This window comes from Abramis brama (assembly GCF_963993115.1).
Source record: "Abramis brama genome assembly, chromosome: 20".
Lineage (NCBI taxonomy): Eukaryota > Metazoa > Chordata > Actinopteri > Cypriniformes > Leuciscidae > Abramis > Abramis brama.
The window spans coordinates 12,474,755-12,502,406 of record NC_139982.1 but is presented as its reverse complement, the minus strand read 5'-3'; the positions used below and the strand labels follow the sequence as shown (position 1 = coordinate 12,502,406).

At 37.1% G+C, this 27,652-nt stretch overlaps 1 protein-coding gene across 2 annotated transcripts; it reads right to left on the bottom strand.

The window, feature by feature from the left end:
- Nucleotides 1–826: 826 nt before the first annotated feature.
- On the bottom strand, nt 827–24,984 carry frs2b (fibroblast growth factor receptor substrate 2b). Of its 2 annotated transcripts, none has more exons than XM_084094771.1 (7): nt 24,646–24,984; nt 14,656–14,763; nt 13,310–13,398; nt 13,007–13,193; nt 11,171–11,329; nt 6,664–6,833; nt 827–2,304 (listed from the first exon to the last, which is right to left on the bottom strand). In XM_084094771.1, exons 2-7 carry the CDS (start codon nt 14,684–14,686, stop codon nt 1,318–1,320), a joined length of 1,623 nt encoding a protein of 540 aa, XP_083950897.1. In that variant the 5' UTR covers nt 14,687–14,763; nt 24,646–24,984; the 3' UTR covers nt 827–1,317. The 2 variants fall into 2 exon arrangements, with proteins under 2 accessions (XP_083950897.1, XP_083950898.1); XM_084094772.1 differs by having other exon boundaries at nt 14,656–14,714.
- Between the last annotated feature and the right edge of the window lie 2,668 nt (nt 24,985–27,652).

The window sequence follows — 27,652 nt, the reverse complement described above, 5'->3', positions numbered from 1 at the left end:
CGTACTTGCAAGTTCACACACCTCTTTAACGTTAATTTTAGTGATCTCCGACTGGCGAAGTCAAACATCATCAGTGCCGACGTGAATAATAATCGTAGAGAATTTACGATTAGCATTAGCCAGCACTTTTACATTTTCTTTTATGTCAGGCGCTCTGGCTCCCGGCAAATGTGACTATGGTGGCTGGTGTCTCTACTTAAAGAGACAAGTTTAAGTTAAGTTTTTTTACTTAAAAATAATACTGCTGAGTTATGAAGCATGCTGTCTGTTACTGAAAAAGAAAAGTTCATACACTCATGGCTTCAAGACTAGATTACTGTAATACATTATTGGCTGGATATCCTATATACACTATACATATGCTACATATTCTGACCTGTAATGCTGCCTGAATCATAATCATACACTGTTCGTTTGTTGCCCAGAGGAGAGGTGGCCCCCCCGACTGAGTCTGGTTCCTCACAAGGTTTTTTCTCCATTGTGTCAATTGAAATTGAATTGAGTATGAACTCAATTAGCTCAAAATAGCAGAGTCAGTTTCTTCTAAAAGTACCCTTTTCAAAATCAGAAAAAACATTTAGAATTTTGTCAATGTAAAATTTGATGAAATTACACTTCTTTTGATAGTATGTAAGTGATGTTTTCAATTTTTCATGGATAATTATAATAGGATCTCCATCTGATCACACTAAAGACACAGAAATGCAATTCAGCAAAACAGTAAGCAGATAATATCTGGATATGAAAGGCATGTTTATGGCAGGTGTAAGGGGCCACAGTGCATGTATTATATTAGTGTAGTACAGCTTCAAACTAAAAACCTCAATCAAACAAAATAGACTTTTATTGTGCCAAGTATTGAAATCTACTATACGAAGCCAAAAATTCAAAATGTAGTGTGTGAAGTTATCTTTAGATACAGATTTTAAAACATCTTAGTCACTTTATAAAGGGTAAATAAAGGAAAAAACAAACATATGATCAGTAATACTGATTTGTACCGTATGGAATGGACCTGTGGAATGTTGTCCAACCTTGTTATTAACATAATAAAACAAAATAAACAGGCACTGAAAAACGAGTGTAAGAAAAGTAGTAGTATATTACCATAGGAATAAAATGAAGGTATATGGCGAGCTCCTCTGTTAATTTTCTCAAGCCAACATGAGACAGAGTGACACTCTTTTAACTACATGAAATCCCTACAAGTGTTACAAACAATACAACATTTGTGATATTAAGTCCACCTGCCTTTGGAATAAATTGGGAAAGTTTTAGAAACAAACAGGAGTGTCTTCCAGCAGTCCCAGGGATAGGTCACATGGGCAGATCAACACTGTTATGGCGCGTTTTCCTGGAGGTCCCATCGTAACGGGGCAGTGCTTTCTGCAGGCTCGACATGGCAGCCGTGCGCTCCACGTCAATGACCGCATACAGCTCTGTCCTGCGGGTGGGCGTCTGGGGCAGGGGGGACGTGGGCGTCTTCGGAGTCTGAGGGTTGCTCGAGTTCTCCGTCTCAGTCTCCACCTCGATGTAGTTCAGTCTGTGGGACTCTAAACAGGGGCGGCGGAAGTCGAAGCTAAAGAAGGTCGGGGTCGAGCGGTCCCGCCAGCGGGCCGACTCCAGCTTGTGAGCGCTGAGGGGGGCGGTCACGTTCTCTGTGTTGATGTAGTAGTGAGTGGGGTCAGGGCTGTACTGCCGGTGGTTGTGGAAACCGTTGATGGTTGACGAGCAAACCTCTTCCCCGTCCTCATCTTCCGAGCCGCCCTTTGGGTGTTCTCGTAAAGGAGGCAAGGCTGGGAGGTTCTCGTAGTCCAGTAAAGCGGTTCTCCGCTGGGCTGAGTTGTTGATGTTGGCCTCAGGAGTGAGAGGAGGGGGCGGCCGAGTCCGACGGCGAGAGAGAGCTACGGCGGAACCATTAAAGTTCTCAGGAATGATTGAGACTTCAGGAGAGATTTCCTCAGATCTACCGCTGTCAATCACATCTGTGCTGCTTGTGTTTTTAGGGTGTGAAATAACATTCCCATTTGAGTTCTGGTTTGAGCTCCTCGCCACTGCCTCTGCTCCAGCACACTGATGTCCTGACAAATGTGCCTCTTTCTGCCTCTGTCTCTGCACAGGAGTCGGGCCCAGCACGAAGCGAGCACCTTCAGGCTCCAACTGCACTCGAGGGCCAGGATCAGGAGCCTCTTGAGCGAAGGGTTCCTCTCCATCAGGGAACGGGACATTCAGCACTGCAGGAACATCGGACACACTTGGGCTGTGCTGCTCCAAAAGACCAGTGGTGTTCACATAGGTGTGTCCCTGAGGAGACGTAACAGAAGACATGCTTTAGTGACGATTGCATCTTTAATAAGAATAACCAACAGCTTGTTGTGGTCGTTAACCAATAATTATACTACTTTCGTTTTAACTCCTTCCAACTGGGATGGCAGCTTAATTCCTTAAAAACACTCCACCAAATAGGTGTAGCTTAAAAGAATGGTATTTACAGTACAATGCAGTGGTTTTCAATCCTGGTCCTGGGGACTCACCGCTCTGAACATATTCTGTCTCTCTTCATTAACGCACCTGAATCAGATCATCAGCTCATTAGAAGAGAGCTCCAAGAACTGAACTATTGTATCAAGAGACATACAAAATGTGCAGAGCAGTGGATCCCCAAGACCAGCATTGAAAACCACTGATATAATGCATTTAGATCAACACTTAAAAACTTGTTTTTAATTTGACAACTGTGTTCCATTTTAATATTTATGAAACATGATCATAACAATTACAATAGGAATCGGAACAAACATGCAAACTGTAGTGTTATGTCATACATCATTAATGAAGTACTAGAAGAATAGCAGGGTTTTTTCTTCATTGAAAATATTTTGGTGGCTGCCAAAATGAATCTTTGTCCTGCCAAATATGTATTTGCTCATCTAATGTGACTATAGGGCTGTGACTGTGGCAGTTGTTTTCCACCACGGTGGTAATGGACCAACTACAGCCTGTAAAACTAAAGTTACATATTATTTCAATATTTTTTAAATATTATTATAAACGTTTTATATTTCCCGACAAAGATGCGCCATATAGCCTACCGATCTGTGCTTTGAGAGGGATGTGGGACACGAGCAGGAAAGAGACAGTCATTCTCTTTTCTAATATCTTCATGTTTTCTCCTAACTGACACTTGTTGTAAAAAGGTCTGAAGAGCAAATGTTATCTTCCGCAGTGTCAAGACATTTAGGCTGTTTGATTTTGTGCTGCCAGAGAAAGAGAAACTAAAATCCCAAGCGTGTGTGAAATGCGCTATAGCTTACTATACAAATAAACTTGATGCACTTTACCATAATAACAAGCACAAACTGTGTTAAATAGTATCAAGCCTATTATATTCGCAGTTTTACTATGGTAAAGTAGAGGACCCCCCGCTGTAGGACAAATTAAAAGCGAACCAAAGGAAGAAACGTTTATAATCCCCTGTGAAAATGGGTGAGACGTGAGTAAAGATTTAGGAAAAGAAACAAGATATTCAATGTCCAATGGAATATTGTTAAATTTGATGATAATCGGGTGACCAGATCGCAATGTGCCCTATGTGACGACCTCTGCCGTACTGCAGTACTGGTACCCGCTGATAACCGGCTGCTTTAAATTGCTCCTGTGAGTGTTTGTGTAAACGTTCTGTGAAGAACGCCAAAGTTTTCCATTAACAACGTGCTTTTGATGCAATTGAAGAAATGTAGGCAATCACAGACATATCTGTTGAGCGTGTGAACGCAATGTCCAATCAGATGTGTTTATAGCCCTGTTCGGACGGGATTAGTTTTACATGGAGAGGTGGGGTAAAGTAATTATTACCAGAGCATCTCAGTGATTTTAGTCCCGTCCGAATGTATCTCTATCTCAGTAATCATTACGGACAATGTCAGTAAAGATTACAGCGACTTTTGCCTTCTGTAAAAAGGTCCTGAAAAATTACCTCAGGTAATGCTTATCCTGTACGAATGCTAATGTTGTATTATCCTAACGCTTCCCCTCGTGTGTTTTTTGACCTACCTGAGCTACCATTTGCAAACCAATCATCAGCATGCTTTCATTTCATTTTAAAATGGATAATATTCCACGACAAAAAATAAAATGAATAAATAGAGCCAAATCGCAAAAAATAAACTGCGAAGACTATCCATTTTAATATCAGTGTCAGGTAAGAATAAGATGCTTGTCTAGATTTCGCTGCTCACTTACGTGGGTTAATTATAAACAGCCACTTCTATAAACTAAAATTTTACTCAAATAAGGTTTATATAATCAATTTAAATTATAATAATAAATTAAAAGACATATGTCATAATGCACGCAAGCACAGCACATGACCTTCTGTAACAGCCACATCTAGAAAACACACTCCCACCTCTGTAATAAAAACGGAGATGTTATTCCCATCCGAATCGGTACATGAAATCACAGACGCTGAGTGATAATTAAAAAAAAAAAAAAAAGACTGCCACTCCAGGTTAGCGTTTGTCTCTGCAGTTAAAAAGAAAGCTAACAATTCTGCCTATACTTTCGTTATTTTTAATAATTTCTTTATTCTTATTTTATTTATTGATCACTCAGAGTTATCTAATTTAACTTTTTGTGGCTTGTGTTTTGAATAGATGTTCCCCTGCACTTCAGGCATTTTGCAGACATTTGTTCTGCACCTTGTGACTTGATTCTGACTTATTTCGTTTTTTATTTTTATTTATTATAAAGGAATATTCTGTTGTAATTAATTTTTGATTGTTTTTCGGTGCATCGATGTTGCGCTGTACACAGGCAATTTAGCCGATTTAATTTGATTTGTCGACATGTGAAATGCAAATCCTGTCTGCAGTTATCTATGTTATTTCTTAGTTTTATGGATCCAAAATGTTTTTATACATTTTCTTCTATATCTTTGTGTGATGTTCGTAAAATGTTAAAGCCCCGTCCCTCCCCCCCTCACACACACACGATTCGAGTATTAGTTGACTATAGGCAAGACTTGACAATTCTGATTCGACTGTAAATCCTTAATTGGGGACACTACCACTTTCTTGTTCACTTTTCAAATCAGTTACATTTGTTTTATGATCTGTCCTGATAATGATTATCTTTTAATTCCTGAATAGGATGATATGAGTTAATATAACAAACTTTGCATTTATTTTGGATTTATTGTCATTACTGGGCTCGCCGTTCACATGGGTAGGGCACTTTGTATTGTGTGGGGGGATGACCATGTTCGTTTACCACCACCTAAGACCATTTTTTCAAACCCTGAATAGACTACAATTATATAAAAAAAAAATGTATTGTAAAATTAGCAAGTGGTGCATGAAAGTACTTAAATGTAAGGTGCAAATGTAAGGGGGCGTTCACAAGTCACACCATGGCAGAATAGTAGGAACTCGAAAGAAAAGTTGGTTGGGACAAAACTTTTATATTGGCTTGACAAAGCCTTGTCTGAAATTTCTAAATGCCTCCTAGCATGATTTATCATGTTGTTAGCATGTGTCTAGCATTATTTTATATTTAGCTAACATGTTTGTTGCATTTTTAATTCACTGCTGGTGTGAATAAGCATGTTGCAAGCACTTTAACAGGTTACTAGCATGAATTAGCATGTTGCTAGCATGTTTTAGCACATTGTTAACGAATTAACATTTGTTGTTAGCATGTTTCATAAATAAGCACACTCCTAACATGTTTTAGCACATTGCTAACATGATTTAACATGTTGCTAGGATGAATTCATTGCTGATTCTTTGCTAGCATGAATCAGAATGTTAACATGTTTCAACACACTGATAACGTGATTTAACATGCAGCTTGATTGTTTTAGCATTTTGCTAACAAATTAACAAGCTGGTAACGTTTTAACACATTGCTAACATGATTTAGCATGTTGCTAACATGTTTTAACAAATTGCTGATATGTTTTATTATGTTGCTAGAATGAATTAACATTATTTTGCATTTTGCTAGCATGTTTTAGTACGCTGTTAACATGTCCTAAGCTATCTGCTTAGCATGTCCCAAGCTAGTTGCTAGGCTTTGTTAGTGATATATACTTGGTGGATTAAGCTTAAATAATTACACCGTGTCTGGACTGGACTCGACCATTGGCGTTTCGCATGCGTTGTGCTGCTCTCGTGAACGTGTGAGACTGATCCGGAAGAGAAGAAATTGTTGAATAAAGTTGTTATTTTGTTTTTTTCTCCTCGCTTTATAAAATTAAGGTTGAACCACTGCAGTCACATGGAATATTTTTATGTCTTTATGTCTTTCCTAACTTTCTGGACCTTCTAAGTGTTAATTAAATAGCTGTCAATGGAGCCCCCCCTGAGCCATCGGATTTTATCAAAAATATCTTAATTTGTGTTCCGAAGGTCTTACGGGTTTGGAACGACATGAGGGTGAGTAATTAATGACAGAATTTAATTTTTTTTGGGTGAACTATCCCCTTTAAATCACTGTCATTGTGAATAGGGTCTGAGACTGGTTAGGTCTTAAAAAGGCAAAAGGAAATAACACATTATTCATTAAAAAACATTAATTAAATTACATTAATTACATAATTAAATTTTCCAAGTTACTGATGAAAAATAATCTGCTGCCTCTAGATATTCCATTTACACCTACCCTTACAGCCTCTTCCGCAGCTAAGAGAGGGTGTGTGGACTCCTCGCCCAGTGAGGGAAGGCATGTGCTCCCCACAGATGGATGCCGACTAGAGGGGTGAGAAGACGCATCGCCCAATGAGGGATACCGTAAGCTGCCATTTGGTAAGGTGGGGAGAATGATGCCAGGAGCTAAAGCAAACAATCAAACAAACAAGCAAAAAATAAATAAGGTATTATCTATATACATTTATTTACATTTTTGTATATGATTCTACTTACAATTAAACACTGCATTTGACATACAGTGAGGAAAATAAGAATTTGAACACCCTGCTATTTTGCAAGTTCTCCCACTTGGAAATCATGGAGGGGTCTGAAATTGTCATCGTAGGTGCATGTCCACTGTGACATAATCTAAAAAAAAAAATCCAGAAATCACAATGTATGATTTTTTAACTATTTATTTGTATGATACAGCTGCAAATAAGTATTTGAACACCTGTATATCAGCTAGAATTCTGACCCTCAAAGACCTGTTAGTCTGCCTTTAAAATGTCCACCTCCACTCCATTTATTATCCTAAATTAGATGCACCTGTTTGAGGTCGTTAGCTGTATAAAGACACCTGTCCACCCCATACAATCAGTAAGAATCCAACTACTAACATGGCCAAGACCAAAGAGCTGTCCAAAGACACTAGAGACAAAATTGTACACCTCCACAAGGCTGGAAAGGGCTACGGGGAAATTGCCAAACAGCTTGGTGAAAAAAGGTCCACTGTTGGAGCAATCATTAGAAAATGGAAGAAGATAAACATGACTGTCAATCTCCCTCGGACTGGGGCTCCATGCAAGATCTCACCTCGTGGGGTCTCAATGATCCTAAGAAAGGTGAGAAATCAGCCCAGAACTACACGGGAGGAGCTGGTCAATGACCTGAAAAGAGCTGGGACCACCGTTTCCAAGGTTACTGTTGGTAATACACTAAGACGTCATGGTTTGAAATCATGCATGGCACGGAAGGTTCCCCTGCTTAAACCAGCACATGTCAAGGCCCGTCTTAAGTTTGCCAATGACCATTTGGATGATCCAGAGGAGTCATGGGAGAAAGTCATGTGGTCAGATGAGACCAAAATAGAACTTTTTGGTCATAATTCCACTAAACGTGTTTGGAGGAAGAAGAATGATGAGTACCATCCCAAGAACACCATCCCTACTGTGAAGCATGGGGGTGGTAGCATCATGCTTTGGGGGTGTTTTTCTGCACATGGGACAGGGCGACTGTACTGTATTAAGGAGAGGATGACCGGGGCCATGTATTGCGAGATTTTGGGGAACAACCTCCTTCCCTCAGTTAGAGCATTGAAGATGGGTCGAGGCTGGGTCTTCCAACATGACAATGACCCGAAGCACACAGCCAGGATAACCAAGGAGTGGCTCTGTAAGAAGCATATCAAGGTTCTGCCGTGGCCTAGCCAGTCTCCAGACCTAAACCAGAAACCTGACTGATCTAGAGAAGATCTGTGTGGAGAAGTGGGCCAAAATCCCTCCTGCAGTGTGTGCAAACCTGGTGAAAAACTACAGGAAACGTTTGACCTCTGTAATTGCAAACAAAGGCTACTGTACCAAATATTAACATTGATTTTCTCAGGTGTTCAAATACTTATTTGCAGCTGTATCATACAAATAAATAGTTAAAAAATCATACATTGTGATTTCTGGATTTTTTTTTTTTAGATTATGTCTCTCACAGTGGACATGCACCTACGATGACAATTTCAGACCCCTCCATGATTTCCAAGTGGGAGAACTTGCAAAATAGCAGGGTGTTCAAATACTTATTTTCCTCACTGTACAAGTAACCAGATCTTATTTGCAGTGCAGTTCATTGACTTCCACTCACACCACTGAAAGTCATCAGTAAACTTTTATACACATACATAATGCTAAAGTCTCTAAATACATCTGCAACATTCAGCATCAACTAAAACTGAAAATAAATTGAAAAAAAAAAACAACCTAAAATAAAGGTTTATTAGACATGATATCACTAACACTATAGATGGTTCTGATAAAGCAACATCAACAGATGTTTTAGGAGGTCTGACAGCAGGGCAACACACGCCTATGAGTTTCATAAAGAAGAGAGTTCCTTGGTCAGAGTGAAAAGGCTTATTCATGAGTTGGGGTTATACTGTGATTATAATTATAATATGACGTATAGTGTAGTGGTTGATAATTTAAGTAGGGCTGCCCCCTGGTCCACTAAACATTAGTTGACGAGACACTTATTAGTTGAGGACACTTAATATTCAGTAATATTACTGATTTGACAGCATTGACACCATTGGATGAGAACTCAACTTAGCTGGATGATGACACCACTGATTTCTGCAGAGCTGCTTTATAGCTGAATTGAACTCATTTCATAATTGATGTACTTTACACAGGTATTGAACTGAAATGAATCAACACTGAACTCATTTCAACTGATTTGATATTTATTAATTAGGTAAAAGTCAAATTAGGTAAAATGCATTCAGTGTTCAAAAATAAATGTGTTTTTTGAACTACACTAAACTAAATCAAAACTCACAATTAGTGAAGGAAAACTAAACTAAATTGGAATAATAGATTCATTTAAAATGGAATTACAAACTAAATTCTGTAAGACCCATGACTGACAATTTCTTTAGAATTTGGGTGGAAAATATGCTCATTTGTCATCACCATAATGCAAAAGTTTTCAAACTGTTTAGTTCCTGGAGCCTTCCAGCACTGTACATTTTGGATTTTTCCCTTATTGGACACACCCAGCTCAGATCACAGGCCCTGTTTTTACACCTGGTATTAATATGCGTTTTGGTCGATCAGATCACAAGTGGACGAGGGAGACACATTCCTGTTTACACCTGGAGTTTTAATCCGTCTCTTTTGTCCACTTTCAACCACTTCTGTCCTGATTTCTTCGAAGGGAGGGTCTATGGGCGGGTAAATGTATGTTTTTTTTTTTTTTTTTCAGATCTTTCGATTTAATGGATTTTTTTTTACATATGAACGCACATGGAGACGACGGAAAAACAAGAGCAGCAGCTTTCGTTTCTCCTCTGATAGCAGCAAATTCACGCCGAATGCTGCTGAGAGAACATTGTGCTTGGTACGTCTTCAAACCAAACTTGGAACTCCAGCCGACAGTTTAAATCCAGTCTGGCTAGCTGCTTCCCATTATGTTTACGCATTAAGCAGGCGGTTTCCGAACACTTGGAGCAATCCGGTTGAATGTGTTTTCGTCTACCTCTGGAAGTGGTGGAAAGTGAACTAGCTCAAAACGTTGTAAACCCCATTTACACCTGTATTTAGTGTCATCCATTTGTGATCCGATCAATCAAAACGCATCTTAATACTAGGCGTGAACAGGGCTCTACTAATCAGCTGATCATCTTTCATTCCTGCATTACAATATTTTTGTATCTATGCAAATAATTATAAATTAAACAATACATAAAAATACTATGATATACAGTACTTTACAATTTAAATATTTTTTTGTTGCTGTAATGAAATTTATTTTTACATTACGATAATGAGAGTTGGAATGTCACAATGCAGAAATCTTAACGGTCTTAAAAATACTTCTAAGTAAAGACCAGCTCCTAAAATAACTATTGCTACTCTTCAAGATCTTGGCAATATTTTGAAAAGATTTTTCTGTATTTAATAGAGCTGTACATTAATTGTTTAAAGATTGAGATCTTGACTCAAATACCCATACGATCTTGATTCTAAATGACAACGATTCAGCTAGATATCTATTAAACCTTTTGACATGTACAGATATGAAATAGTTTCACAAACAGTCTTTTCAATCACAGAGTATCATTATTTCTGTCTTACAATAATTCTAATTATTAAGTACTGGTATAAAGGTTTATAGTTTGAATATAAACACTAATGTCTATGGTAGTTATCAAAATAGAGTAAATCACCTTTTGAAAGCAACATAACACTTAAAATAAAGATTGTATCATTAATTACATCGTTATGCCAGAAGGTGGCTTGTATTTGAAAAATGATTTGTCATTGAATCATTCATTCAAAAGATTTGTTCAAAAACACCGATTCATTCAGTAATGAAACAAGTGAAGTCTTTATGAGTGAGTCGTTGAATCAATCAAACCGATTTAAAAAATAAATAACTAATGAATTCGATTTAATTAAATATTTTTTAAACAGACAGCAGCAATTAACATTTTGTTAAAACCTCTACGCTAACTATGTAAAATAACTACGTTATTTTGTTTTGTATGTTTAGAATCGTGATCTCTATTTTAAACTAAAGAATTGTGACTGTCAATTTATCCAGAATCGTGCAGGTCTAGTATTTAGTTTAACATCCAAACCCAAGTCTGGAGAACCTGTTTTGAGTGTTTTATAGAACTTAGGTCAGGTGGTGGAGCTGTACAAAGTCACATGTTTCTGTTCAGAGCTCTGATTAAATGTTGATGAATGAATGAAGTGCAGACATACTGGTTGGTGTGTGTGGTGTGAGAGGAAGGTCTGGTTCAGCTTGTGTGAGGGTGGGCTCAAACACCGGCTCCTCTACTACGCTGATGCTGTTATTATGCATGATGTCCTGCAGCATGTTGAAAATCTCTTCAGCACGTGAACACTTGAAGGCAAATATCCCTGCAGATTGTGAACACAAACGGTTAAAAACACTTGCTGTGCTGCTGTAACAGATTACTAAAAAAAGACCAAAAGTGGACACTAACTGTTGCATAAATGGTGGCATAATAAAACAATATTCTAATACATACACCTTAGAGCTGCACGATTAATCGCTAAAAGATCGCAATCTCGATTCAAACACCCAGGCAATCTCATTTATAAATGACAACAATTAACCTATGTCTATTAAACTTTTGACAAAATCACACTGGAACATTCAAATTTGAATTGGCGCTGCCACTGACCAAGAGAGAGCAGTAACTTATATAGGTATGGTATAAAAAAAACACATTCTTTTCAACCACACATTATCATTATTTCTGTTACAAATATATATATATATATATATATATATATATATATATATATATATATATATATATATATATATATATATATATATATATATATAAACAATTTATGAATTATATTAATGCTTTTTACACATTAGAAAATGAAGACTACACATAATCTTATCAGCATGATAAGCATGAACTCCTGCAATAGATAGGCAGTGCCAGGAGTGATTGCTGTCCATAACTTGGGTCAAGCACGAGTTCTCACAAAACTCCCATTAAAATCACAGAAACTGACGACACTGCAACATGAATCTCTTACATCGAATCTGCACTTTGTTGTTTATGATGGGAGAATCTGCGAGTTTCAGTCAGGATTCAATCAGAAGGAACGCGCACTGAACAAAACTTTTCGTTTCAGCGATGACTAACTCAACGGAAATGTGTCGATTGGTTATAATGCTCAACGCTGCAAAACGAAATTTGATGGAAATGCCGCAGTCGGATGGATCGAACGAACGAACGTGAAGTATTGTAGATTGTTTAAACAATATTATCACTTAAATATATTTTATTTTATAATTTTTTTTAAATAAATGTCCATGACTTTTCCACAACTTTCTGGGTTTATTTATTTTTCCAAAACCATTCCAGGTTTTTCATGACCGTACAAACCATAATTTTACTCACCGGTCACAGTCTTGTGATGTTGACCAGCATCTGACCACCAGTGCACACTTGGGTTTCTACCCACCCTCCCCCCTCCATTTTTTTTTATTACTGATCTGCATGATTCACGTGGGTCATGATTTTAGCCTGATATAACCAGAATTCCGGATTAATCCGAAAGAATCACATCCCTGGTTATTTTGTTTAGTTGTTTGTTCAGAATCGTGGGAGATTCATGATCTATGTTTGAAACAAAAAAATGTATCCAGAATCGTGCAGCTCTAATACACCTTATGATGGACAAACAAACACAACACAAAACATGTAGCATTATTCTGATACTTATCAGGAAAGCCAACATTTGCTAATCCTGCAAGAGGCTGCAGTGTTGAATCTAAATGTTGGGAGCACATCAAGTCGGACTTACCTGATCAAGCATGCAAACGCTCTCAAGCTCATCCTTTTGAAAGCATGGGTTCAAATGTTAACAGTCGTATATTAATAAACTGTGCAAAGAGCTGGTGATCAGACCTCAATTTGGATGCCTTCAAATGGCTGAAACGTCTGTACCAATTATTTCCAAGTCTCACAATATATATTTCTTAAAAACTTGTAATTATATTTAAGTATGATGTGCCAGAGTGTATGGTATGGGAGATTTTAGCTTTACCTTGACCTGTCTGACAACGACGGCCACTCTCAAATGAGAAGAGATTTGAATCGTAGCCATAGCGACGCAGGCACAGGTAAGGCCACTTGACAGCATCACATTTCCGTGTGCGTAGGACCAACTCATCCTCCGTCAGCTCCATGATTCCTGCTCCCAGCTCATTCCCGTCATCATCCACATTCACCACCTGAACACACCCAACCAAACCAAACTCAACACAACCAAATGGACTCAGCAAACAAAGCCAACCCACCACAAACAGAATCATTGTAATGTAATGCAAGTATGCTGAAAGATACTGACCTTAAATTTACTCTGGTGATTGTCAGGGATTGATTCTTTATCTGGACAGCTAAAACAGCTTCCCATGGCTTCTTCAGACCATTTGATACCTAAAGCACAACACAAAATTCAGCAGTGTACAACTGGCCTGAAGCACAAATCAATTTTGACAGTAAAAGGGAAAACAGGAAATGTGGATTGTTAACAATCTGTTCTTCCAAGTCCTGTGGATTGGCTTGATGGGCGCAGTTTTCATCTACGTGTTTATGCATTTCTGATTGAAACATGAAGTTGGGATGGGACATATCAAAGAACTCATCCAGAACTCATTACACACAGTACAAGAAAGCTTGATTTCAAACTTTGAATTGAATTTATAAAAATATGAACTATAAATAAAATATGAGCTAATTACAAGCAATAGCACATATAAATACAAGAGAATAAAGAAACAAATGAAATAAACAGTGCTGTAAGTTTTTCAGGTACAGAAATACTACAGAAAATGAATAAATAAATCAAATATAAAATAACACTGGAATACTCTATAAAAACAAACAAACAAAAAACAGATTAATCCTTACAATTAAAGTTGAAAAAGGTTATTTCACATACCTGGCAAGTTTTCATAAAATAAAATAAAATATAGCCTAATGCTGTTGATAAAAAATATAATTCTTCCGCCAAGCAGTATAGTTCTTCAGAAGCGGAAAGGTTGCTTTACTAATGTAATGGTGTGTATGCTTGTGATTAATTTACAACGGCTTAGAACGTGGCTCAACCAATTATAATTAACCTATCCGTTTTATAATAACTCAATTCGGTACTTGCAAGCTGTTAGAGACGGCTCTGATTGTGTGAGCGAGGGCACAGAAAACTGCATTTATTTTGCAAGTGTATACATTCTTATCATTATTTTCACATTTTCCACATATTTTATGGGGGAAAAGTTTTTTGCAGCGGTATAAAAGCCCTTCTGTTTTCATTAATTTAAGGGTTATTGTGAATGATAATAATAATAACCGTGTAATGCTGTGAAACCGTGATATTTTCTGAGAGTTATCGTACTGTAATAAATCACATACAGTTGCAATAATAGTGACCAGTATATTGGACCCAAAAGTAATGTCAGACCACACAAGGATGAGTAACCATTATAATTATACTGCTTTATCTGTTAAAGCTAGTTTAATATTTCCTAAGCTGTTACGCAAGCATAGCAGAGGGCATTTAAAGGAAATATGACCCTAAAAATAAGTGTTTAAAACAGAAGGGCAAAACAGAGCAGACAATGACCAATTTCTTTAAATCATGGATTATAAATTATGAAGCATGACCCCTTAAAAGAGTGAAATGACAGTTCTTACCCAGATCCAGCCACCAGGGTTCCTGGTTCATTCCCCAGCCCGAAGCAAACAGTCATTCTCTAAATACAGAAAGGGTTTTCAGATGTGACAGCTGCGTCTGAAGCACTTCTGTAATGTTGAAAAAACAAATCAAATAAGAAACATTTTCACAGCGCTCTTTACTATATAGGGGCCAATTAACACTGCCACAACAAACTCCCTCAAACAGTTGTTCGGTTTTGTTGGGTCAGTGTGTTCACTCTGCTTGTGTTTGTTGGGTCAGTGTGTTCAGTCTGCTTGTGTTTGTTGGGTCAGTGTGTTCAGTCTGCTTGTGTTTGTTGGGTCAGTGTGTTCAGTCTGCTTGTGTTTGTTGGGTCAGTGTGTTCAGTCTGCTTGTGTTTGTTGGGTCAGTGTGTTCACTCTGCTTGTGTTTGTTGGGTCAGTGTGACAGTGATAGTTATGTTTTCCAACATTCTGAATCCAACTGCTTCCAACCACCAACTTAATTTGTAAATGTACCCACAAACACATTAACTAATAAAATAAAACATACACTAACTAAATCTATTTAGCAACTCCATCTCCACTCACCATAAATGAGGTGAGCCTTCAGATGTCAAGTTTGGCTGTACATAATATCTACAAAACATCCTTTATTTTAAAGTCATTTTGGCCACATATAGACTGTTAAGTTTAGGAGTCTCAACCTCATTTGAATATGGGCGTGAATCCTCTAAATTATCGTTCCGTGTGTGTATGGAACAGGATTCACTCCCGAAATTGTGATGATTGACACTGTGGTAACTGGGGTTGTGCCAGAAGCCTAAATCTAAAATCGGAAAGGCAAGGAAACTGAGTAAAGCATTCTACGGAGCCCCTAAAGGGACATGGTTAGGTTTGCTGTGGCAGCCGGTTACATTACAGTGCATCAGACTTCACACTGCAAAAAATGCTTTTCTTATTAGTATTTTAGTCATTTCCAGTCCAAAAAAAATTCTTAAAATCAAGATGCATTTACTAAAGTAGTAAAATGCCATAAGATTATGTCTTGTTTTCTGGGGAAATAAATCAAAATTAAGTGAGTTTTTGCTTAAAACAAGCAAAATTATCTGTCCATGGGTTAAGAAAAATAGTCTTGTTTCTGTTTGAATTAAGATTATTTTTCTTACCCCATGGACAGATAATTTTGCTTGTTTTAAGCAAAAACTCACTTAATTTTGATTTATTCCCCCAGAAAAAATAATATCATATCTAATTTTACTTCACTTATTACGTGAAGATAATAAGGAGAGGTGACAGACAGGACGATGTCGGATGAATTGGTGCGCAACAGATCCTTAACATCACTGACACACATCGTATATTGTAAAATGTTCGGTCAGTACCACCTCTACCTATACACAGAGTACATGTGATCACAAATTCAAAAGTGAAAGTAAATAGCGAACGCGCATTCAAAAGTGATTTCAATACCCAGCATATTGATAGCGGTTGCATGAATCCTGCAAATTACATACAATATAGTTACTTGGGGTGTAATGATACTCTCACGCGGGACACACTGAAGCCGGGGACACACTTAACGACTGTAAGGCCAATTATGAATGTAATTTGATACTTATGACTGATCATGCCCAAACGTGCCGAGTCAGCGACAGTTGCATTCAGTCGGTTGTTCACAGTCGGTGTTTAAAATCTGCTCCAGTCTTTGGAAACAGTCTGTAAGTGTGTTCAGTTCAGTCTTAGAATGTTTCAGCTAGTTGTTAAGTGTGTCCCCGGCATTAACGACTAGCTGAAACATTCTAAGTTTTCTGTTTCCAATGACTGGAGCAGATTTTAAACACCGACTGTGAACACCGACTGAATGCAACTGTCTATGACTTGGTGTTTGGGCATGATCAGTCGTAAGTATCAAATTACATTCATAATCGGCCTTACAGTGGCTAAGCGTGTCCCCGGTTTTACACAGACAAGCCGCACACTTTTACAGTGCTCGCTATGTCCCGCCTCTCCCACTATTAATGCTCAATACAAATAAGAATAAACCATCTAGAATGCTTTGAATAATCATGCTTCTAAAACTAAATGTGACAGTGATTTAAATGATGTTTTTGAATTTACATGTTTAAATGAATTTATTCATTATGCATGATTGCATAATGCATAATTTTGGGTGAATTAGGCTATACCTTATAAATACAGTAAACTGAGCCATGGGCAAAACTATTAAGTGGACCTGTCATATAAATGGCTTCCAGTATGAATGAAACAGACATGTGTAAAGCGCTTAGTAATGCTCACTCCATCCTATTTAAGGTTAAAAATAGGAAAAGTAATCCTTCTCTCCAAAGAAATGTATATGATAATCCATATGTTTTTCTCCAGTGTGCAGATTTTTTCCCCCACATTGGATGCATAAGAGGCTCATATTTCATATTTAAGACAGAGTCATTCTTGATTTTGCATACCTCCTGACAATAATTAAGAAATTATTCAGATTTTGTCTCAGATTGTCTCAGACTTTTATAATTATTTATATAATATTTTATAATAAATCCTTAGACCTTTCTAATGATTTATAGTAATAGGCTGCCTGGATGTCAGGTAACCATGCAGTAATTCATCAAATAATTTTCTGTGAAACATATATATTATTATTATAATGTTATATTTATAGATTACCTTAGATTACTAAACTGTGTGTACAGAACAGATTTAAGCACTAAAGGTGAACTGGCAACTGAATTTAGCCTTTCAGGTGTATGTAGCCTTTACGTTGTGAGAACAAGCCTCTGACAGGAGGTAGAGGTGAGCTTTCTTAATAGAAAAAAATGGTTTGGAAAATGAAACATTCCTGACATATTTTCATAAAGCAATTCACTTCTCACATGCACGCATTTGATACCATGATATTAAAACTCATTCTAAAAAAAATACATAGAAAAATAAAAATCTTTTACCGCCTTTGATCTTTATGACCTAAGACTTAAGAAATTGAGGGAAAACACAGCATTCTAATTTAGATTGATTTTACAGATACTTGTTTAACCTTCACAATTACAAACTGCAAAACATTTTAGAGTAAATAGACTTATAACTAATGTCATTAATTTAGATGTCTGTCTGTCTGCCTTGCTGCTGATCGATTGCTCCCGTCTGCCTTGCTGCTGGTTTGCGTCTGTAAGCTCCGTATAGCTTTCTATTTTGAATCTATATTTACTATATTTCCTTTTTGTTTATATTGCTAATGTAACTTACTCATCAACATATATTAGATATAGTCTATTATTACACGGCTCTGTGGAATACTTGATTCTGATTGGTGAATCGCACCATCTAGCGGTAAGTTTTTCCCAGATAACAGCCACTGAAAACAGAAACGCAGGCTCATCCGGGTCACTGAAGTCAGCAGTGCTACGCCTGCTAGGAGCAGGGTCCGAAATTAACTTTTTGGCTCACCTGCCACGGGGACTGGTAGATGAAAAAATCCACCAGCCAAGCATATTTTTTACCAGCCAAAATAATAAACAGACTTTTTTTGTCACATATACATTAATTTCAGTACATTTAATTGAGATAATAAGGTATTATGTTGAATACAAACATAAAAAATTGTCCAGAGCAAAATTTGAAATGTATAAAAAAAAAATCTATATATTGATCAAAATGAGAGAAATATATGAAATATTACTATCATTGGGGTGAAATAAAAATATTTTTTGTCAGTTTTGTTACCTGACTCATGTGGAAGGGAAGGCAGAACGTACTCGGTTACTTACGTAACCTCGGTTCCCTGAGAGATAAGGGAACGAGTATTGCGTTGCAGACACTATGAGAAAACTCCTTTTCTCGAGAAAAGAACGGCCATGGTGTGTAAAGCAGAAGCAGCCTGGCCAGCGGCGGAGTATGCACAATCCGCAAGTGCTGAAGACGTTCTGCACGGCTAGATGGGTGCGCGGCCTTTGCTCTCCAACTGCCAGCAGTGGGAGGACACAAATGGGTGGCGACCGCTTCTTCCAGTGGCGGGAGATTCACATATCCTTTTTCCTCAGCGGCGTCAACAGATGAGAGCATTAAGAGGCAGAAGAGTGCGTGCGCGCTGAAAAGGGCGTGCTGAATATTTCATATTTTGGTATGAACATTCACCCGCCAGTGTGGCGGATAGCCTTTTGAGATTTACTTGCCAAACGGAAAATCTACCCGCATTTGGCGCTTGGCGGGTGTTAATTTCGGACCCTGGCTAGGAGCGTTTTTTATTCGTGGAAGTTTTGTATTTGGTGAGTTAATAAAGTATTAAAACTCAGTCGAATCAATATTTTGTGTACAGTTATTTAATTATGCCATCCAGTATCGTGGACTCGCTCTCTCTTATTTCAGCGCTAGCAATTGTTCTCCATGGAAGCGTTTAAAGACCTAATAAAAATTTCAACTCAGATCAATATTTTGTGTCTAATTATTTACTTATGTGGCAAGTACCTGTGTAATAAGTGGGATAATGTACATCCAGCCGGTGGTTCTCTCAAAATAACCCCCTTCAGGCTGATTAAGACCCCAACGCGAACCTCATCACCCTGTCGGGGGTTATTTTGAGAGAACCACCGGCTGGATGTACATTATCCCTGACATATTGCCTATCACATTAATCTGGCATAGCTAGCTTTTATCTAAATCATTATCGCTAGCACAACACGCTAGTATCTTGCTAGCTTGTTAACCTGCCATCTGTGTTTGCCATCTTTTTTTTTCTCGCGCACGCTCGTGCTTTTTACAAGTCTATCAAACAACTGTGGTAAGTAGGATCAGTCAACAAACACGGTGAGTAATGTCTTCTCCTGTTATTGTCACTTGCACTTCGTTTCACATGTATAGCATAGCCTTCTCTGTCAGTACTGAGGGTTTTACAAGTGATAAATGCAGGGAGATAGTCAGGCCGGCGGAGAAGATTTCAGAACTAGAGACACGCATCCAAAATTTAATTGAGGATAGTTAAGAATGCAAGGGCTTTAGATATGGCTTTGGATGCGACTAGCTTAGCGAGCCCCGTACATTGTTGGGTTCCGGCTGTAGAGCCTGTGCAGCAGGGCAACCTGGTGACCGTGAGACGCTGTAGTCGCGGGACAAAACACCGTTCTTCCGTTCCGATTACCATAACAAATAGATTCTCCCCACTCAGTGAAACACCCACTGAGAATTCTGTTTAATGTGCCCTAGTTATTGGTGATTCTATTACACGGAATGTGAAAATAGAGCCACCATAGTCACATGTTTGCCGGGAGCCAGAGTGCCTGACATCAAAGCAAATTTAAAAGTGCTGGCTAATGCTAATCATAAATTCTCTAAGATTATTATTCACATCGGCACTAATGATGTTCAACTTCACCAGTCGGAGATCACTAAAATTAACGTTAAAGAGGTGTGTGAACTTGCAAGTACGATGTCAGGCACTGTAATTTGCTCTGACCCCTTTCCAGTTCGCAGGAGTGATGAGATAGTTAGTAGACTGTCCTCACTCAATGGCTGGCTGTCTAAGTGGTGTCCACAAAAAATATAGAATTCATAGACAATTGGAAAGGTTTTTGGGGCAGACCTGACCTGTTGAAAAGAGATGGCATTCATCCTACTGGGATGGTGCTGCTCTTCTCTCTAGTAATATGGCACATAGTCTTAGAGCTCAAACATGACTTGGGCCTCAGGTCAGGAAGCAGACAGACTGGCTAAACCGACCGTCTGCTAGCTGTCTCATGTCACCAAGGTCAGATAAATCCCATCACATAAGCCCTATTCGGACGGAACTAGTTTCACAGGGGGACGTTAGAGAAATTTCTGTTTCACAGACGTACTTTGAGATTTTAATCCTGTCCGAATCTGCCATGTCTGTCTTTTTCTCACACAACCTCTGTAAAAATTCCAGAGCAAATGACCTACTGTTTCTCGTCAAACTCGGCGGTCCTCAGAGAAATCTAATCCCGTCCGAATGCAAATGTCTGTGATTGCCGAATTTTTTTTTCTTCCAAAACGCTTTTCTTGTGTGTTTTGGTCAATGTGAACTACCATACAATCTCTCGCTATCGCGCCGGTATTCAAGTTTCTGCTTTTTGCGCACAGATAATGGATATAGATGTGTTCGGTACACTGCGAAGAAATAAAAAAATGAAATCAACAAGAAGAGCCAAATCATGTAAACTGTTAAGACTGGCTACTGTAATATCAGTTTCAGGTAAGATTACTTTCATTTCTGCACTTAATTACATAACGTGTAAATTATATAAGTTAAAACTTTTTATTTATTTAATATAATAAATATTTGTTTATTATAAAAACCCAGTTCTATAAAATCATGATGATAAATGTATGTTTAGTTTTTTTATACTACAATTTTTATAAAATGTTTACAAAACACTAAATACGTTAGGAAGTTTTACTTTATATTTCAAAGTGCTTAATTTTAAAAGTACTTAATTTCAAAATACATTTGATCAAATTTCATAAATTGTGTTCAATGGCAGTTTTTAAGTTATATTCCTGAAATGTACTTGTATATAGTTTACAGCATGACAACTGTATCAAGTGCTAAGAAGGAGCGCACCAGCACCTTCTGGGAGACAGATGACCATACGCAATCCACACATTCTGAACATGTGATCTTCTGCAATGCCCACATGTAAAACACAGACACTCCTACCTCGGTAATAAACACGGAGATGTTAGTCCCGTCCGAATCCGTACATGAAATCACAGACGTAGGTTGATAAGAATTGTAACTCAAACGTCGTTTGGAAAACTAGTCCCATCCGAATAGGGCTATAGAGACTCTTTCACCTAGATATCATCATATAGAGACTGTGTCTGTTCCCCGAATTAGGAAATACAAAAAAAGAAGATTAAAGAAAACAGTCCAACGCCGTGGTACAACGAGCCCACTCAGGCCCTTAAGAGAGCAGCCAGAAAAATGGAGTGTAACTGGAAGAAAACAGAGTTTTTCCGTATTTCATGGAAAGAGAGCACGATCGCGTACAGAAAGGCCTTAAAAGCTGCTAGATCTGCTTATTTTTAAACCATATTAGAAGAAAATAAACAAAACCCTAGGTAGGATTTGAGACTTGACTTGACTAGATAGATTCATTTAAATTAATATAAAAAAATTATAGAATAAACTAGGGTGTATTTTCATTTTAACAATGCAACACACACTACACTGTACCGTTTTAAAGAAAGATTATGCCTTGTCCACACTATAAAGGGTGTGTTTTACACGGCACTATTTTAAACTGAAAACGGAAAACTTTTTATGCGTTTAGGCCATTTATTTACATGACAACGGTGACAAACACAAGCTTTTGAAAACAGGTTTCAAAGTGCAAACTTTTGAAAACGATGCCTTTACCTTCTCCATGTAAACAAAAAAAAAAACGTGAATATGTGAAAACGGTGATGTCATGCACATGCGTATTATGTGTTCGCGGGGAGTTTCTTGAGAAAGTCACAATGCCAACTACTGGCCTGGCATGCATTATGCAGCCTTTTTAATCATTTTTCCAGATCCTTGTGAACGGGGATCGTTTTGACAACGTTGTCTTCTGTTTTTAGTACATCCTTGTCATGTAAACATACCCTAATACGCAGGGTTCGAAATGACTTAGGACTCTTGGGGGGTCCCCTAAAATTTAATTATTAAATTATTAAAAATTCTGAAGACTACCTTGCTACACTATAGCCTACTGTAGGCAAAATTATATGGACCAATGTTGAAGGTGGGATAATGGTCTTGGGATGTCAGAAATTATGTGTTATAAAGTCAGAATTGCGTGAAATAAAGTCAAAATTGCGTCTTATAAAGTCAGAATTCTGACTTTTTTCTCACAATTCTGATAAAAGATGATATATATAAACTAACAATTGTGAGATATAAAGTCCAATTCTAAGGGAAAAAAATACAGATTTTTTTTTTTTTACCTCAGAATAGTTTATATCATGCAATTCTGACTTTATATCTCCAAATTGCGTATTATAAAGTCAGAATTACGAGATATAAAGTCGCAAAAGTTATATTCCTCGCAATTGCGAGTTTATATCTCATAACTTTGACTTTATAACACGCAATTTTGACTTATTAACACACAACTGCGACTTTATACCACGCAATTCTGACTTTATAACCTGCAATTGCGACTTTATATCACGTAGCCTAATTCTGAGATAAAAAGTCAGAATTGTGAGATTAAAAAGTCGCAATTAACGTTACCTTTTTTATTTTTCACTCTGTGGCGGAAACAAGCTTCCATAGTCTGCTGTTAGCTGGCAGATCATTTGGCTTCATACACATACAGCTAGCAAGAAACGTTGACAAACGTACTCTTCTAATCATTGCACTGGGTATCTAGTTAATGCAACTTTTGATATAGGAACTCGAACTCCTAATATTTTACTATAAGCAATTATGGAGATATAGACATAATCGAAGCACTTACAGGATTTTCATTCAGAATTTCACTCTTTGTGAGGTCTCGTTTTGCCGCGTTCAGCTACAGTGCGTGTCTGCGGGAGCACCACAACAACAATCTGTGACGCTGTATAGGAACTCACTCGGCTAATAGCTGCCCTGATTGCTGCCTCGCGCTAGGAAATAAAATAATTACTGTTATAAATATAAAACGTCACTAAAGACCTATAATTTTCACAATAATTTTTAATGTTAAAATATATTTGTCGGGGACCCCCCAAAATCCAAAAATAAATTCTTATGGGGGGTCCCTAATGACTTATGGAGGGTCCGGGACCCCTCCAGACCCCCCTCATTTCGAACCCTATACGTTTTCGTTTGAAAACGCATCTTTTTCTCTGCATTTTGGCCTTCCGTCTACACTGAAATAGCATTTTCAAGAACGAAAACAAAGCTTTTTGAAAACGCTCTCCAAAGTGGATATGTAGTCATGAGACGCATATTGTACCGATAGATATTCATGTTTATACCGGTATTGTGCCTGTTATGTGCTATTCACTTTCACACAGTTGCTAAAATATGTTACTTTGTACACTCTTCGTATAACAGTCCTGCAAAGATGACAGAAAATGTACTCGCATTTGCTGTCCGGCGGCAAAACATGAGCAGTATCGTTTTAGAGCAAACATATAAATGGTGACTGAGTGAGACCTTGACACATCAGTGAATGGGGAGTTATTTTGCTAAATAAAATGATCCTGCTGTTTTCAGATGTATCCGTATTATTGTAGACATAGCCCTAGTTGTAAGTAAAAAAGAAGACATTTTCCTTAAACACACATAAATGCATACATCGTAACCATTTTTTTCCCCAAACAAAATGTTTTAAATATAATATTTTTAAGGTAAAGGGTATTTTTAAAAAAATGTATAATTAACCAATTTTTGTGGAGTCACACCATGTTACGTTGCAAACTGAACTAACCTTGCCTGAGGTTAGTTCATTATCTGATATTTTATTGACCCTGACACACAGACATGAGGGTCCACAGGGGCTCTCTATCATGACATATCGTCCTGTTTGTTTGTTTGTTTTTCTTTGGTCGCACCATGCACATCAATTTTATTAGGCGGTCTGAGGTTTTAATTTACATATATGAATTTTATATAAAATATAAAAAAAATACAATATAAAAAAAATATGCAGTAAATACACATACTCCTTATATTAATAAGCAGCACACCGTTTACATTAGCAGGGATAGTTTCAATGCAGGGTTCAATTCAAATGTGTAACGTTAACTCACATTTAAACTCATCACGAAATATCTGAACATTTATCAACTGACAAGACTCAAAGTGAAAATAGAATAATATACAAATTATTGTTACTCGATCAAATCACAATAAACCAAATAAAGTTTGTACTGGCACATTTTTGTTGTGTATTTCTTTCACATATTAATTTAATGCATGAATTCCACTGGATTAACGTAGCCCAGCTAACATATACATCAGATAAGATTAGCTAGATAAACATATTCTATTAAATAGATGGGGAAAATACTTACGATAAGCGTGTGATCAATCAGGATGGGTACTTTTCATCGATTAATATTCCACATATTATCACAGGTTCATATGTTAACTTTATGAAGAGTAAGAATCATTAGCCAAACTAGCACAAGTCCGCCCGAGCGCCAAAATAATGTCCCCTCTTTCACTCAATAACCACACGTTAACTATATAAAGCACGTTTAACGGCCCGTCGTAGCGTATGATGATGTAAAGTTAGAGTTCGCATTAAAGATTAAAATCGGAGTTAGGGTTATTTGTTGGTTAATTTTGTTGCTATCTGGGGCCGCTGCAAAATAGTGTGTGCTAGCATTAGCATTTAGCTAGGGGACACTGCGCATGCGCGGGTGTAGGTCATTTTACGTGGGTTACGTTGGGCGAGTGTTGGAGGCTCAGCGCAGAATGGGTGGTCTGAAGTGCCGTAACAACAACAGTTTACAGTAGGTCTCCAATACAGAGTGCTACACCTAGCATTATTTGATGTTTCTTGAACGATGGACAGTTTTGGACTCAATAAACTCAATTAAAACACTTTATTAATCTCCACTAGTTTAATTTAAATAGGCTAATGTCCAACAGTGAATTAACTGTACATACATCACATGGATTTTTTTTTTTTTTTTTTTCATTTTCTTGAAACAACAAATGTCATTTACACCATTAAAGTTCTATAGGCCTAAAGGCTGTATCTCGATAACATTCTGTGGTAAACAAAAAAAATCATATGGCATACTCTTTGTATCATTTTGTGTATCCTAAATGCACACAATTAAGGTAATCACTGGTTCTTGAGATAAGGGACAAAACATGCCCTACACACAAAAGCCCTCTTTATGTTAAAAATAAAGAGATTCGTCAAAATGAAAATACTTAAAAAGTTACATTTAAAGGAAATCTGGACACTCAGGACATTCTTTGCTTTTATTTTTAAATAATTGCTTTAGTATTATGCATTCTCTATACTTGTAAATACTGCCAAACAAAGTGTTTAAAAATGCAACAAATTCAAAAATATACATTTAAATTGAAAGGCACACATCTGTAATAGAATTATATTTTTTCATTAAAAAAAATGCCTTTCAAAGTTGTGTCCTCCTCACTTTGCATCAACTGCATCTTTGATCTTTTATAATTCTGAATAAATCAGGCAATGTCATGGTCATCTTTAACTCTGAGGACCTCTTTCCTAATCTCACAGTAGGACTCATAGTCCTGAAAGTTGTATCTTTTTTTTATTTTATACAAACAATGTTGAAGTCTCTGCAGTCACAGCTTTAACATGTCAACTCCGCCATAATAGTTTCTGTAAATAGTTGTGGGATAAATCTTTGCATTTTTAATGTTTTTATTATGCAGCTACAGCCAAGAGAATATTTTTTCCCCTGCTGTATAACATGTGGTTAAGGTGGAAAAATATTCAGTTTTGTCAACTCCATCAGACATCAAACCACCACATATATATATGTATATTTCTTTCTTTCTTTTTTTCACGAATTCAAAATGGATGATTCTTATTTTTTTATGGAATATTGCTGTTCTTATTATAAATAATTAATCTGTACAAATTTTTTACATTTTACAACCTGTCACTGACATGAGATCACAGCAATCACAAACCCTAATATAATGGACTTCATAGAGAGCGAACATATCCAACGGCATTTCCCTCTGCTTAAGTCATGCAGGTCTGCACAAATAAAATGAACGTAACTGATGCGGATTAAAGACAGGCTACAGATCCTTTGGATTCACATTGGGAACATTTCTGTTGCTGCTACAGGGCGGCACATAATTATGCTTACCTTTACACTCAACCTAACATATAAGCTTCTTGTATTCTGTGAGCTACTGGAGACCCAGAATGAGACGTACAGTTAAAAGGAGAAAAACAAAACACTGGAAGGATTGTTGTATTCAATTAAATGTTAGCTTAAAAAAATTAGTTAGTTGTCTTAATATGTTGTCTTGTCAATCACTTGTTGTAACCTCAGGTGGACTCTGTCAGTTTTTCATCAGATGAAGGTTTCTGTTAATTTTGAAAGAAGTATTTTATTCTTCTTTCCATTTATTTTGTTAAAATATTAAAATATCAACTGAACTATATGATATTATATCTGATTTACCAAAGAACATTGGTTATATATGTTTAATATTAAAAAGGAGGGTAGAGAATTAAGGAATTTAGGAACACCATTATTACATAATTGAAGACTTTACACTGTTGTTGGATGGATCAAATTAAAATAGCATGCTTTTTAATGCGTCTGACGGAGTTGACAGATATTAAGTTATGTAGTGAATAAATGTATATTTTTAGATAAATATATTTTCAGAAAAACCTGTTCCCTTAAAAGGTTCTTAAACCTTTGTCTATATATCAGTTTATAATTAATGTATTATTAAATAATAAAAACTAACTTCTAAAACATGTTTTGTCCCTTATCTCAGGAATCAGAGTAATATTTTGTTTTTGCAAAATTTGATAAAATTACAGCTACTGGAAATGATGCACAATAAAAAAATATTCTGTCCATATATTTACAGATATATATATTTTTTTAACATCACACAAGTCTCTTCAATGACACAGTTGTCTTCATGGTAAACAAGTAGGCTTACAGTTTAGTCCTAAGGCTTATTTCAATCTGGTTTTAGATCAGGTCATAGCACAGAATCAGCTCTTCTTAGGGTAGCTAAGCAATGTAGCCTTAGTCAAGTCATGTTACGAACTGCTCCGAGACACGAAGGTTGAGGATCCAAATGCAGTTTATTTAAAGTGTTATTCAGAATCGCAGTCAAAATCCAGGCAAAGGTCATACACAGGCAGGCAATCCAACAAACAGACAAATCCAGAGGGTGAGGCAAAAACAGGAAAACCAAGAAACATGAAACCAGGGAAAATGCTCGGAAATGCAGACTAACAGTACAACAAGACTTCGCGGTGAGTGAATGAATGAACGTGGTATAAATAGACAGACTAACAGGATGAAACAGGTGAATGCA

Excerpts from the sequence above, each read along its gene's own strand:
- frs2b (XM_084094771.1), bottom strand. The coding sequence starts at position 14,686 with ATGAACCAGGAACCCTGGTGGCTGGATCTGG. Across the intron at positions 13,399-14,655 it reads ACCCTGGTGGCTGGATCTGG|GTATCAAATGGTCTGAAGAA; the intron begins GTAAGAACTGTC and ends GTTGTGCTTTAG. Across the intron at positions 2,305-6,663 it reads CTGCGGAAGAGGCTGTAAGG|GGACACACCTATGTGAACAC; the intron begins GTAGGTGTAAAT and ends ACGTCTCCTCAG.